General features: G+C 36.9%; 2 protein-coding genes across 2 annotated transcripts; one reads left to right on the forward strand and one right to left on the reverse strand.

The window, feature by feature from the left end:
* Positions 1 to 206: 206 nt before the first annotated feature.
* mc3r (melanocortin 3 receptor) lies at positions 207 to 5,569 on the forward strand. The gene has a single exon (XM_073867762.1). It carries the CDS (start codon positions 603 to 605, stop codon positions 1,584 to 1,586), a length of 984 nt encoding a protein of 327 aa, XP_073723863.1. The 5' UTR covers positions 207 to 602; the 3' UTR covers positions 1,587 to 5,569.
* Positions 5,570 to 7,060: 1,491 nt separating this feature from the next.
* LOC129414662 (uncharacterized) lies at positions 7,061 to 11,514 on the reverse strand. The gene is made up of 5 exons (XM_073867763.1): positions 11,170 to 11,514; positions 10,362 to 10,492; positions 9,436 to 9,643; positions 9,113 to 9,330; positions 7,061 to 8,891 (listed from the first exon to the last, which is right to left on the reverse strand). The coding sequence occupies exons 1-5, from the start codon at positions 11,192 to 11,194 to the stop codon at positions 8,841 to 8,843; spliced, it is 633 nt and encodes a 210-aa protein (XP_073723864.1). The 5' UTR covers positions 11,195 to 11,514; the 3' UTR covers positions 7,061 to 8,840.
* Between the last annotated feature and the right edge of the window lie 3,111 nt (positions 11,515 to 14,625).

Below are 14,625 nucleotides of genomic sequence, written 5' to 3' on the forward strand. Positions count from 1 at the left end.
CATGCATGACTATTAGTATATTTCCAGTTACACAGGTTGCCGTCTCACATAATAGGAGAAGCTTTTGTTTAGATGTAACATCACAGAATGTGATGATGAGTGGTTAATAATGGCTAAGCAAGCTCTGTCCACTGTATAATCCATATGCATTTGTGTGTTAAATAAACAAATTATGTTTTACTTAGCTTAATGCTACAGACACCTGTGCATGTATGTAGCCGCATTCATTTAAAATCCTAAGGTAACACATGCAAAGAGCAGGGGGAGGCTGCAAATGCTGACGCGTGGTGAGCGTCTGTGAGCGAGCCAGTTTGCTCAGAGATTCTGAATCAGACAGCATCTCTTCACGAGCATCACGCAGAAAAGCAGAAGATTTTTCTTTGGAAACATCTGGAGAACTGATACATTTGATTATTCAACTACATCTTGCTTTAGTTCTTTTTTCTCTACTACTTTTATCAATTCTACCACCTTAATCTGTTTTTTGACCATTATTATTCTTTATTGACTTAATTTTTGCTTTCTAGCATATTTTTTCATTTCTCTTTCTTTACCTCTCCCATCTCTTTCCTGTTTTTCTTCATCAAAACTTCACATTCCTGATGAACGACTCATACCTGCAGATCCTTAAAGAGCAGAAATCTGCAAACACTACATCTTTTCCGCCTTCTAATGGCAGTACTGCGGATTCTCCATCGGGGGCGCTGTGTGAGCAGGTTCAGATCCAGGCGGAGGTTTTTCTCACCTTGGGTATCGTGAGTCTACTGGAGAACATTCTTGTCATCTCAGCAGTTGTAAAAAATAAGAACCTGCACTCTCCGATGTACTTTTTCCTGTGCAGCCTGGCTGCCGCAGACATGTTGGTGAGTGTATCAAATTCTCTGGAGACCATTGTCATTGCAGTACTAAATAGCCGCCTTTTGGTGGCCAGCGATTATTTTGTGCGATTGATGGACAACGTTTTTGACTCGATGATCTGCATTTCACTTGTGGCATCCATCTGCAACCTTCTGGCCATTGCGATTGACCGCTACGTTACCATCTTCTACGCCCTACGCTACCACAGCATAGTAACCGTACGAAGGGCAATGGTCGCCATAGCTGCGATTTGGCTGGTTTGCGTGGTTTGTGGGATCGTTTTTATAGTGTACTCGGAAAGCAAGACTGTGATCGTGTGTCTCATTATGATGTTTTTTGCAATGCTGGTTCTCATGGCAACACTCTACGTACACATGTTTTTACTCGCCAGACTTCACGTGCAACGAATTGCCGCCTTGCCCCCTGCAGCAGCCGGCGCGGGCAACCCTGCCCCACGTCAACACAGCTGCATGAAAGGAGCGGTAACTATCTCTATCCTGCTTGGCGTGTTTGTGTGCTGCTGGGCGCCATTTTTTCTCCATCTTATTCTGCTGGTGTCCTGTCCACAGCACCCACTGTGTTTGTGCTACATGTCCCACTTCACCACTTACCTGGTCCTCATTATGTGCAACTCTGTGATTGACCCTCTTATCTATGCCTGCCGCAGCCTTGAAATGAGGAAGACTTTTAAGGAGATTCTCTGCTGTTTTGGATGTCAGTCCAAGTGAGAAACTGGAAGAAAGAAAGAGACAAAACTGAGACATTTGGAATGGTTTGAAAAAAGACATATTTGTGTAGGGTTTACCTGTTGATGTTAGATGTAGAAACTGAAACATGTGGGTTATCATGATCATGATCTTGAAGCTGGTATAGCATTACAGAGTGAACGGAAACCTCAGGTACCATTATTTGTAGAAAAACATGTGGACTCTATGTCAACTGAAGTGCATGCTGTCATGAAAGCAAAACGTGTACTTTAATAACAATGAAAAATCTTAGAAAAAGCTAAATATAAGCATTCTTACTACCCTACTGAAGAATCCAGCTGGGACCAGCAGAGGCTGGTGAGCTGGTTTTAGCTGGTCTCCCAGCTTGGTTTTGGCTGGTATTGCTGGTGTAGCAAGCTGGTCTAGCTGTGTTTTGGTCACTTTTTAGGGTGGTCTAGCTGGACTTAGCTGGTCAGGCTGGAATACCAGCTGACCCACCAGCTTGACCAGTCTTGCCAGGCTGGGAGAACCAGCTTAAACAAGCTACTGCCACCCTAAACCAGCAAAAAACAGCTACCAGCTTATGCTGGTTTTAGCTGGATTTTTCAGTAGGGAGTCTTAAAACATTATTAAAATTATTATTTACCAAGAAAAATAAGCTTAATCAATGCTTGACAATTGTAAGTTTTCAAAATTTCTCATAGCAATCCATGTATAACTATTAAAGTTGTATAATTAAAGATGAAACCAAACCCAGCTCCTACATGGAAATCCACTTCTGGAATGGCACCAGAGTCCTGTTAGGGGAGCTGCACGGCTCTCCTGATTTTGCCAAGTGGTTGATGTCCTCAGGGCAACATTGTGTTGACCCTGGGATAACATTTCAATCAACCGATCAGATTTCAGAAATACGTTTACAGTTTGTTTTAAGCTTGCAACCAGGATTAGCTGTTTCTAGACATTGTTTTTTACTTATCATATCCCTTTGATTTTAGGGTTTGGTTATGGTTAGGGTTGGGGTTTGGGGTGGGTTTAGGTTTTATTTAGAAAAATGTTCTCCTTGGGTCAACAAAATATGTTGCCCTGAGGACATCAACCACTTGGCCGAAATCAGTCCGAGCGAAGTGGCGCCACTAGGCGGCCATCTTTGCAACACCTCCTGGCAGTTATTTACTTCATGCAAGATGCAGAAGTCCTATCTACTTTAATGGGGAAAGACTGATATTTCTAAAAGTACCTGTATAGAGCCCTTCCCTAAGAGAATCTTCATCAATTGATGGTTCTTTTAACTTGAAGGCAGGAGTTCTGTCGCCAGAGCGACCATATTGGGCGTTGTATTATCCACCTATACCAGTGCTCAATCTTGTAATATCTGATATTTTTGATGGCACTCAAAGTCAGACATCTAACCTGTTATATCTGGGCAGATCCTGTCTAAAAATTAAGTCTCTTTTTTTTATTAGGAAATTCAAACAATACATACCATTTGGAACTCGTGGCGCGTGTGATTGACAGGAATGCATTGAGGTCAGAAGTAAGACCTTTTAATCACGACACCTGTAGCTCTTATAGGGCCCTCAGTGTCTTACTTCACCCATTAATTTTTATTCACTCAACCACAGTATATTAATGAAACAATGTAGGGAAGAGTAAGCACTCAGGGGACGATTTCGGGCACAACCTGATTAAAAAGACTGCATGAACTTCCGGTTTACCTGGGCAGTTGGGGACGTTCAAATTCAAACTGGTGCACAACGTCTTGCTACAGTTTTCGGGTTTAGCGACATGTTTCTTGAAAACAGTGTAAAACAGGATTGAGATGTTTCTCTTGTATGGTGGGTGTCAAAACTGTCAGCCCAATCAGCAGCAACATGTAAATAAACCATGAGGTACTAAAGAGACAGCTCACACAATGTGTCCAAATTGGTCCAAGGGGTCTCTTTTATTCTGGATGGCCAGGACTGTGACTTAAACACTGAGTGTTTTGCACTCTGCAGTATAAATAGATATTTTGCGGAAATGGGCATGCCTGAATTTAAAATAGTCATCTACCAACATAATTTGGACAATTTTTTGAAAAAATGATCTTATTTTACAGAAAACTTTGTCCTCTACAACTTATATATTTAAAAATAATAAAAAAAGAGTTTAAAAGTATTGCGGAGGATTTTCTTTTTCCGGGTGGATCATCAAGACTATTGGTCCTCCTAGTTGTCAGTCAGGAGTGTTGCGCAATTGCATTTTTTTTAAAGTGGAGAAGGCGGTTCTTTTCTAAAATTCGAGAAAATCCTCTGCAACACCTTTAAGTTACACATGGATTTATACCGATTTTATCAGGTTTAGAAAACTCATTAAAAAGAACACAACAATGGCCTTTTCAGCTGGTATCCTGACAGTCCTTCAAAATGTAAATATACGTGTGTTCTTGCCATATCGTAATTACAAGGTTTTAGCATGTAAAAAGCGTTCACATCCTCTTAGAGTTAGTAGTTAAAGCATGTGGACTGGGAGTTTTCTGAGAGCTGCTACTTGTACCATAACTGCTGCAACCTGTTTTCCATGTGTATTTGCATTTGAATAGAGCTGCCTCTCCTATATGAATATGAAGACGCCTCTCCTCATCTTCTTCTTCGTTGGGTGCATCCTCTCTCTGCGGGCTCACGGAAATTGTATATCGAATGCACACTTTATAATCTTTCCGGAGGTAGTAGGTCACCTGGGTACTTTTACTGTTTTCGAATACTATGAATTCGGACATACTACTCGACTCACCTGCTGCTTTTCGCTTGCTATATAGTGTGGAAGTAGGCGGTAATAAAATCCTTTTTTATGCTTATGTACTTGGTTGCAACTATTACTTCATTCGACACGCTGAAATGCAAGAAAGTTATTTACTACGGACATGTTTTGCAGCAAGGATCTTGTCGCTCTACTTGTTGCTCTAATGGCTTATTAGCACTAACTCAAATCTATTTCCTATATTTTACTTCAGGAATGGTTTAAAAATAAAATAATAAATATTTTCTCAAATGTATATACAATGAACAAATGTATAAATCAACAAGTAGTTTTTAATGTTTGTATATGTGACGCGTGTGCGTGTCAGAGACCAAAATTTCTGTGTTTATATTATGTGTGTAATAAGTGCAGAACTGTGAAATTGATGTGTGTTTTTATCTATTTATTTTATGGTCTCCTCAAAATATCTGTCTTTAATGCATTGTGCTTCAAAAACTATTCACATGTCATTCTGTTTACAAAGGCTTTAATAAAACAAGCTGTTCTCCTTATGCCTTAAAGCATTGATGGCTTTAACTGATTAAAACTCTTATTTTGTTTTAGCATGTTTTTATCTTTCTAATCAGTTTAACACTGATAACCAATCTTGTCATTTAGTGAAATGATTTACCTTTGTTGTAACATCCACTACTTTTGTTAAAAATAAATAATAAATAAAAAAAATAAAAATAAAGACAACTTTTTAGTCCCAGCTTCCTCAGCAGAGCTGAAGTCCCGTGATAAACTATAAAGTAAGAAAAAATGGTCAAAGTTCCTGAATGGACCATCAGAATCCGTTAATGGTTACCTATCTGAATTTAGTGTATAATTCATAAAACACTTGTGAAATATTTGAGTGATAAGGAGAGTAAACACTGTGTTGGATCAAAGGGTGGTGGCCTCCATGAGCCCATTTCAGAGAGAGCAAATCTGCCAAAGCAAAGAAAATGTGTTAATGGTGTGAATTTTGTGTTGTGATCCAATAGAAATGTATAGTATACTAAAATAGGTTTTAATAGTGTTATGCAAAAATATCAGTAGACAGGAATGTTCATGTCAGGTTAAGGAAAGCCTGGGCAGCCGTATCCAGAAAGGCGAGCTTGTAACGTGAAGGTTGCCGGTTCAAGTCTCATGGCTATCAGGTTGAGCAAGGCACCTAAACCCTAATTGCACTCCAGGTGCTAAAGGGATAGCTGCCCACTGCTCCGTTTCTATGCGTGTTCACTACTCACTGGAAAGGGTCAAATGCAGAGGTCACACCCCGAGCAAGCAATGCACACCTGACAAACATGTCACACTTTTCACTTTAGACTGACCTACTTTGCAGCAGAGAACGTTTCACAGCAAAGGGGCACAAGCATCTTTTGCATAAAACCTCTTAAAGGAAAAGTATGTAAGAAATTTCTATCAATTAATTATAAAATGGCCCTGATATGTCACTAGACATTAAGAATTCAATTTCATGTTAAATACTTATCACTGACAACAGTGGTCCGGCCAGGATATTGTCATTTAAAAAGTGGAGTTGCAGCCCTCAACTTCGTTGTCATTTTGGGTATTGGCCACCAGTTGTGTGATTGCAGTACCAGTTTTAGCCACAAGTTGTGTGATTGCAATACCAGTTTTGGCCACAATCCTACATACTGTTCCTTTAAGATTTACTTGATCTTGAAAACAGCTTTTAGTGTATTCAGGAAATATCTTTTACCAGCATATGTTCACATTTGAATCAAACTCCTGATCTTGACATTACTAACAGAAAACATACCTAAAATTAGGCTTTAAAGGTGCAGTGTGTAAATTTTAGCGTCATTTAGTGGTGAGGTTGCAAACTGCAACCAACAGCTCAGCCAACTGCTCACACCTCGCTTTTAAAAACGCATAGAGAAGCTACAGTAGCCACCACCGGAAAAACATGTCATCGTTGGAGACAAAAATGTTTGTCCGTTAAGGGCTTCTGTAGAAACGTGGTGGCACAAAATGGTGACTTCCACGTAAGGGGACCCTCTTGCATGAAGATAAAACATCTCATTCTAAGGTAATAAAAACATAACAATTCATTATCAAAAGGTCTTTATATACTCATGATAATGTAGTTTTGTATATTATATTGCATTTTGTCAAAAAGATCCTTCTAAAAATTACACACTGCACCTTTAATGTGAACTTTAATTTATGGAGTTTGAATGTAGAGGATTGGAGAAAAAAGAGAGCAGCTTAAAGTTTATATAATTCATATGTTAAAGTCTAGTATGTATAATATGGACTATTTAAACTTTGGTAGAACCCTAAATAAATGCAAGACTGAAAACCACAGGATTTAATTGTTAAGTGTTAAATATAGTCATGACTATGTTTTGCATTTATGGCTTTAATCCCTCAGCACACCCAGACAGACAAACATTGCATAGCAGGGGGAAAATCATTAGGTTTGTACACACATCAGCAGCATTACTGAATACATGAAAGCTGGCAGAATGACTGTGCTCTCCGAACTTCTCAACAGGATGCAGAAGTCAACATCGGAGACCGCAGATGAATGATCAATGAATCATTATTTTCCTAAGTTCCATGCAGCGAATACAAGACATACATAAAGGAGAAAACACTCGCAACGTGATCTCAGACTGTCTCCTCGCATGACACATAACCTTACAACGAATGTGACAAATAGGAAATAAAAAGACTTTAGATTTTCTAAAAATTAAACTTTCTTAATCATCAGAAGACAAACATTTCAGACTCAGAAGTTGTGCGTATCATTGTTACTGCAGTGGTTACGGATTTCAGTCCGTATCATTTCTTGCTGCATTGAACACAAGAGGGAGCTGCTAAATCTTTTGATATGAAGGTCATGTTTACAGTGAATTGAAGGCATGCCCTTTCATTTACTGCCATCTGTTGGCCAACAACTTAATTGCCTTTTATTGCCCTTAAAATGTCCAGGGTCTGAGAATTTGTCAAGATGTACAAGATATTATTTCTTAGTGCAGATGCAAACACAGTACAGATTATTGTAGACAATATATAAGTTATAATTATAAAACTATTCAGGTCATATATATTGTTTAAATATCACAAGAAGAAAAAAACAATATGAAAAGTAATCTGTCCTTTTACAGTTTCGTAAGTGGGTCATTCTACGGAAATGTCAATTTTTCTGTCCCTAGCCTTTACAGAAATATTACACTTGAAAAACACTTTAGGGTTACTTTTTTATATTTTAAAATGAAACAATGTTATTTAAACAACTACACCCTCTTGAGCCATCAATGTAGCAATATTTGATTTTTATTAATTAATTAGAATTCCAAGCACCACAGAAGTGCTCGGCCCTACAGTTATGTACAAAAGGAAAATGCTTTATTTTGATATCAAAAACAGTGTTTTCTTCCATTTAAAATAAAAAAAAAAATGTGTCAATAACTATCAAATATATGATGTAAATTACATTAAAAAAACAAAATAAATATTATAAATTATATAATGAAATTAGTGGTCCCCTGGAGTTGTGTCACTGGTGTTACCATTTAACAAAAAAAACTCTTATTTTTAAATAAAAATCACATTGATGACATCACTTGACTTCCTTTTTTCAATTTTCTGGAGATCTATGAAGAGAAACCCATGTAAGTCCACTGTCTTTTTTCAGTTATCAGAAATCTTCTCATTTATCTCATGATTTCATATGAAGCTTTTAGATTAAGTCACTGCTATGACCTCCTTTATTTGATTGGGAATTGCAAAAACCTAGAATACAAATGGATTAAACTGCTTAATTTAGTGAGTATATAATGATTGACAACATGTGGTTTGATACTTTGCAGCAGTAATTTTGGAAAATGCAGTTTTTATGAAAATTGTCATATTATGGGTAACACCCACACCAGTGAAGATCAGTAACACCAGTGGTGATTTCTGATGTCACTGGTGTTACTGCGTTTTTCCTTTCACATTAAATAAAATAATTTTAAATTAATTGAATTCTGCTACACTTAAGAATTAAGCTTTAAAGCTGGAAAAAATGTAAATAAATTGTATAAACACCTTTAATATTGCTAATGAAGTAAGGTAACACCAATGACAAAAATGGTGTATGCAGCTTTTAAGTACATGCAAAAAATTATATAATAACACACAAAAAATAAAATAATAATTAAGCTGTTATTTATGTGTACTCAAAGTCTAAGAGTAATCTCTAGTATAATAATAATGTGGTCTAAGTTTAAATGTTAGAAAAAGAAATCAATTTTAAGACATCTTGCCATACCAAAAGTGGACGTTTCTGTAGAATGACCCAAGTGATGGAATTACATAAAGTGTGTGTAAACTTATTAGAGTAGAGTAAATCAGTCCGGTTACACATTATGATTACAAGCAATTTCATACATTATTTATTAATTATGCCACAGGTCTTTTAAATGCTTTATTTGATTGGCTGAGAAATGTCCCACGGGTGCTGATTATTATAAATAATAGTGCAAATAATAGTTTGTCTTATCTGTATCCTTGTAGTCTTCCCCTAAATGCTTTGAGCTCCTCGAATACCTGGGAATAGAAACATATTCAAACCGTCAGAACCTAAAAGTATAGATAGATAGATAGATAGATAGATAGATAGATAGATAGATAGATAGATAGATAGATAGATAGATAGATAGATAGATAGATATATAGATAGATAGATAGATAGATAGATAGATAGATAGATAGATAGAACATGGTTTGATTAAGTTTATTAGCTAAAAACTATAGAAAAATATACTTACTTTAATGCATAATGCACTGAGCAGTAGTTTACACAGTGCTAGTCCTAATAAAGCCAAAATGACATAAAGCTCGTCATTGTCATCTCTAATAGGGGTCAGTTGGCTGCTATTCATTAATGAATTAGTGCCATTAATCAAATCAGTGAAGAATGAATCAGCGCCATTCATGAAATATGTGGAGAAGTTAAAGATAGGTAAAGCTGTAGTCGCCATGCAATCTGAAAAGACAAACACATTACTGCATTAATCTGAGCCAAAATGACCTTGAAACAAGTAGGCTTTAGTAAATTACGCATTGAGGAAACTCACTGAGTTATTAATACCTGAGATATTCAATTCAATTTGAGAGCGACAAAAATTTTGTCCAGCTTTTGCTCTAAGTAAACACTCGTACATCCCAGCATTTGTAGGAGCAGCCTTCCACAAAATCAAAGATGCATTTTTACCCAATGACACAGAACTGTTTCCTTTATCACTTTGGGATAATACATTTTTTTGGGAAATGAGGATTGAAGAATGGGTTGGATGGACCTTTAAAAAAAAGAAAGAGAGCAAAAATTTAAATTGGACATTGCACATTTTTGTTTGTTCATGATGTAAAACGTGTTTAAATAGCTTCAAACATGGATAATCAAGTGGATACAAAATGTCATTAAAACTTGAGCACAGTAAAACACTGCTCACATTTTTACTTCCATTTGCATAGTTTGACATGCATGTCTAAGCACGTATGTTTTGAAACATATATATATATATATATATATATATATATATATATATATATATCAAATTTAGGTTGAGAAAGTCCTAATAGGTTGAGATTCATCTTCCCATAACTGACAACTTTTTCAATTAATAAATGATCTAAACTAAATGCACAATCCTTCATACTCTTCTACATTAACTTCAATATGCACTTTGCATTGTTTTTTTGTTGTTGTTTTATTTATTTATTTTTTGAGAATTTATTATCACATAAATGGTCTATTAAGTAACTTGCTGAACATCGTAAGAATGTTCTTGCATTTAACTTAAAAAATAAATTAAATTCTCTGGCTTAAGATCTGTGTCACTGTATGGAAAGGAAATGTTTGTGTGTTAGCATATTTCCTGCTTAAGCCACAGCCACAGTTTAAACAGAGTGCAGAGAAAGTAGTACAAACAATCTTAAATATTAAAGTTTTTTGACAATGATGTCAGATATATGAACATAGAGATAATGTGTGTTCAATAAATCTTGCTGTCTTACCTTGTACCAAGTAACAGAGGTGTAGCTTTGACCGATTTGAAGGGCATCACATGGTAAAATGATATTATCTCTACAGGCTGCTGTGACCAATGTGGGAACCTCTTTGCCAGCTACTACGGTAAGGGCAAACGCTAAAAAATGTACAATAAAACTAAAAACACACTCAATATACTGTTCTGTAGAAATTACTGTATTACCGGCAGCTGTTTACCCATAGCTTACTGTAGATTTATATGGATGTTAATTACTGGCAACAGTTTGTTCAAAGTCAAATGAACATTAAACAATTAATAGTATTCATCTTATAAAACCAAAATCTGAAGGAATAAAAACTGAAAAAGTTTTAGGATGATTTTATGGTTCCCAGAATGCTTAGCATGAGGCTGTTACTTTATTTGTTTTATTTTGTAAAGACAAAGACTTGTTAATTTGTAATGTTCATTTAACTTTGAACAAACTGCCGCCAGCAAACAACATACATCCAAATCTAAATTAGTGGCAAATAGCTGCTTAACTATAGCAAAGAGCCTGATGGACTACATCTTCTTCGCTTGGTTGTTAATACTGATGTTGTGATGTAGATCTTTTCAAACAGCATAATGGATCTTGTCTTTGTTAAAATTTTTGCCATTACTTTCTTTTCAACAAAATAATTTTTCTTGAATTTTAGTCATAAATAATGTTGAATCTTGTGCTTTCTTACAACTTTGTTTACTATGACTTTATTTACTAAAAACATAAAAGATCAAAACAAAAAAGATTTTTTAGAAAAAGACAAAACAACGTACTTCAAATGACATTTACTCACCCCACACCATCAAACGTATCATCATCAGAACTTGTGAAATGCTTTCTTCTGACGTTGACTGCTTATCACAGTTCAAAGGTATTTTCTCTTTGTGTGGGTTTGGTAGGGTGTTGGAAAATGCAGTGAAGTGAAAGTGAGAGTGACAAGCTTATCAAGTATGAAATGCATACTTGAAATGTAACCTCTACATTTAACACATGCATCCAGTATACACACACACACACCCAGAGCAGTGGGCAGCTATCCCAGCGCCCGGGGAGCAATTAAGGATGCCTAAAAAAGCTGGGTTGTTTTGTTTTTATCCCAGGGCTGGGTCACTATTGGACAGAACACACCGCCGGGCCAAAAATGACCCAACTGCTGGGGATGTTTTAACCCAACTGCTGGGTTGTTTCAACATGTTGATTGACAATAACCCAGCAGTTGGGTTAAAACAATCAAGCAGTTGGGTCATTCCAACCCAGCAGTGTGCTCCGTCCAACAGTGACCCAGCCCCGGGTCAAAAACAACCCAGCATTTTTTAGAGTGATAGTTGCAACCCATCGGTCGTGAGACTCAAACCGGCAACTGTCGGATTACAAGCCCGACTCTTTAGCCAAAGTGAACACACTTTGACAACACAAATTATTTTATTGGTATATTTGTTTACAAATGAAAAATGTATTGCTAAGTGAAACAATATAACACAATAAACCTATAACACAGGATATACGTGATTTTTTTTCACTGATTTTCGGTTAATGCTACTAGATGTTTGCACAATTTTGCACAAATGTTTCTTTAGTTTCCACAAGTTTTTCTTTAATATCAGATCTCTTTTTTGCTCTGTTCATCATTTTTAAGTTTACAAGAAATATAAGAACAGAACAAGCCAACAGCACACATGGGATTATTAAGAATTTTAAATGAGTCCTGACAGGCACGTCATTGTTCCTGCTGCTGCTTAGCACTGGTTGAAGTTGAGGTTTAATGCAGTCTAAACAAAACAAAAAAAACAAACACACACACACACACATTTTAGTTTTAACACAATTGTAAATTTAGTACAATTAAAATGCAAACAAAAAGTAATGTGATCTTAGGTAAAATTCTCCTAAACCCTAAGATTAGTCTCAAAGTATATTTTCTTGATCATGTGGTAATAAAAAGGCAGCTCTGGGAATTTAAAAACCTTTTTGCCACTAAAGGCATGAAATATTATACATGTAATATTCAAAATATTTTAGGCTAAAATATTTTAACTATAATTTACATGAGCACAGTGTCACTCCCACCACCCGTTTGGTCTGAGTTCAGTTCTCACCTGCTGAATAATATTCATAGTCTTTCTCCTGAATGTAATGGCCCAGTGGTGGCCATAAAGTGCATCTGTAAATGCCACAGCTTTCCCCAGCTGCACTGAGAAACTGGAGCGAGTTATCCTCCCCTACCACATACGAATGATTGGCAAACTTAAAAAGGACTGTAATGTTTTTATTCAGGTCCTTCAAAACAAGTCCAGTCAAAACATCAGAGCCTTCCTCCACCTTGTAAAATAAAGAGTTTTTTTCTTAAACACACTTCTTGGAAGTATACCATCTAGTTCTAACCAATGAACTCTTTATTTCCCACTCCAAATTACATCATGCAGCGCTGCGCAGACCAAACGTCGAATAACATCAAAGTACCACGAGAGCGATCCGAAAGCCAATGGCTCTCGCGGTACTTTAATGCAAAGGCAATCGTATCCATAGATATGTATAAAGGCTAGATGGCTCGTCCGCGCTGCTGGCGAATTGAGGGCAACGTCCGCATTTTGGCGGCCATCTTGCCACAGGGCGCTCGCTCACTCGTGGCATTGAGTTTTGGTGATGCAGTTGCTTTTGGGTGACCATGGCTTGCTTAATTTTTTACCGATTTTCAAACGGTTTGGTTTGTTATAAACGTCAAAGATGTACCTATGACACTGCATACCTATACTAAAAATAAAAAATAAATTCATGAAACATGTTTAAGCATCCAGAATTATAGCCACGTTAATAACGTGTGTAAAAACCCAAACCGTTTGAAAATTGGTAGAAAATTGAGCAAGTTATGGTCATTTAAAAGTACCTGCACCATTAAACTCAATGCTACGAGTGAGCGAGCGCCCTGTCCTAAGATGGCCGCCAGGTGATGCCGTTAGGGACTCCGCCTTGAGCCATCTAGCCTTTATACATATCTATGATCGTATCCGTCTACGCAGCTCCAAAAATTCTGCAGTTATGATTGCACGTCTATTTCTCAGTGTTTAAAAGGCAGAGACAAACCTTGTACCATGTGATTTTCCTGTACTGTACACCTTGTTCAGTATTGGCTTGACATGGTATTGTAATCCGCTCCTCTTCGATTGCGATTGAGATGTGAATCAGCAGATGTACTGAAGGAAATATTTATAAAATAAAACATAATGTGCTTACCTGCAAGGGTTAACAACTGTGCATGTAACTTGTTTTTCAGACGCTGCTGTGTCACCAGTAAACACGTTTAGTTTCACTTTTGTTAATAGGCTATTCCTGAACCGTTTGCAGTTATGCAAAACATCAACGTTTAAAGATTAAATGCATACAAGGTAAAACGCATTTGATACTTACAAACAATAATGAACATGTTCTGCATGATCCTGAACGGTTTGTTTACTTCTGCATGAGGCTTTTTCTGCTTCGCGAGGCTGCAGATTTTATCCCGGAAGTAATGTTATGGAGCTGCGATTTCATTGGTTCACACACGAAAACAAAACAAGACTTTTACCAGAAAAGAAAAGTGAAAATAAATATGGTTAAATATTTGCGCTTGCCAGCGGTTAATTAACCGTCTGTGGCACGTTATATTGAGGAAATTATTTTATTTAAAAGTGTTTTATTGCAAAAGTGAAACTGAAAACAAGATGTATGTAAATGATTAAACAATTTTAATGATTTTAACAATGCTACAAAACGCATAAAATACAACATTAAAAACAACAGCAATAATTATAGAGAGGTTTTTTGCCGTAAGAGATCATGTATATGAGAGTTCCTTCCCAGAGAGCAGACGACTCTTGGCCGGATCCGATCCGGATCTGTGCCGAAGTCAGCAGCTCTGGCGCTGATCCGGTGCGGATCCGGCCCAGAGTCGTCTGCTGTCTGGGTTGGGACGCATTCAAACCAAACCATGCCCCAGCGCAACCCCTTCCTACTTCCTTACGAAAAATTAACCATGGTTTTACTACAGTTTAAATCAAAAAACCATGGTTACTGTAGTAAAACCATGGTAACAAAAAATTACCATGGTTTTGACAAGTGTAGTAAAACCATGGTTTTGCTCATAGTAATCAATGCACTAAAAAACCATGGTTACTACACTTTTCCCACAATAAAACCATGGTTCATTTTTTGTAAGGGCTCCCCCAGAAGCACGCATGCAGGGCGCACTAATACTATCCAAACTTACTCTCTC

The sequence above is a fragment of the Misgurnus anguillicaudatus genome, chromosome 5 (genome assembly GCF_027580225.2).
Source record: "Misgurnus anguillicaudatus chromosome 5, ASM2758022v2, whole genome shotgun sequence".
NCBI classification, from domain to species: Eukaryota; Metazoa; Chordata; class Actinopteri; order Cypriniformes; family Cobitidae; genus Misgurnus; species Misgurnus anguillicaudatus.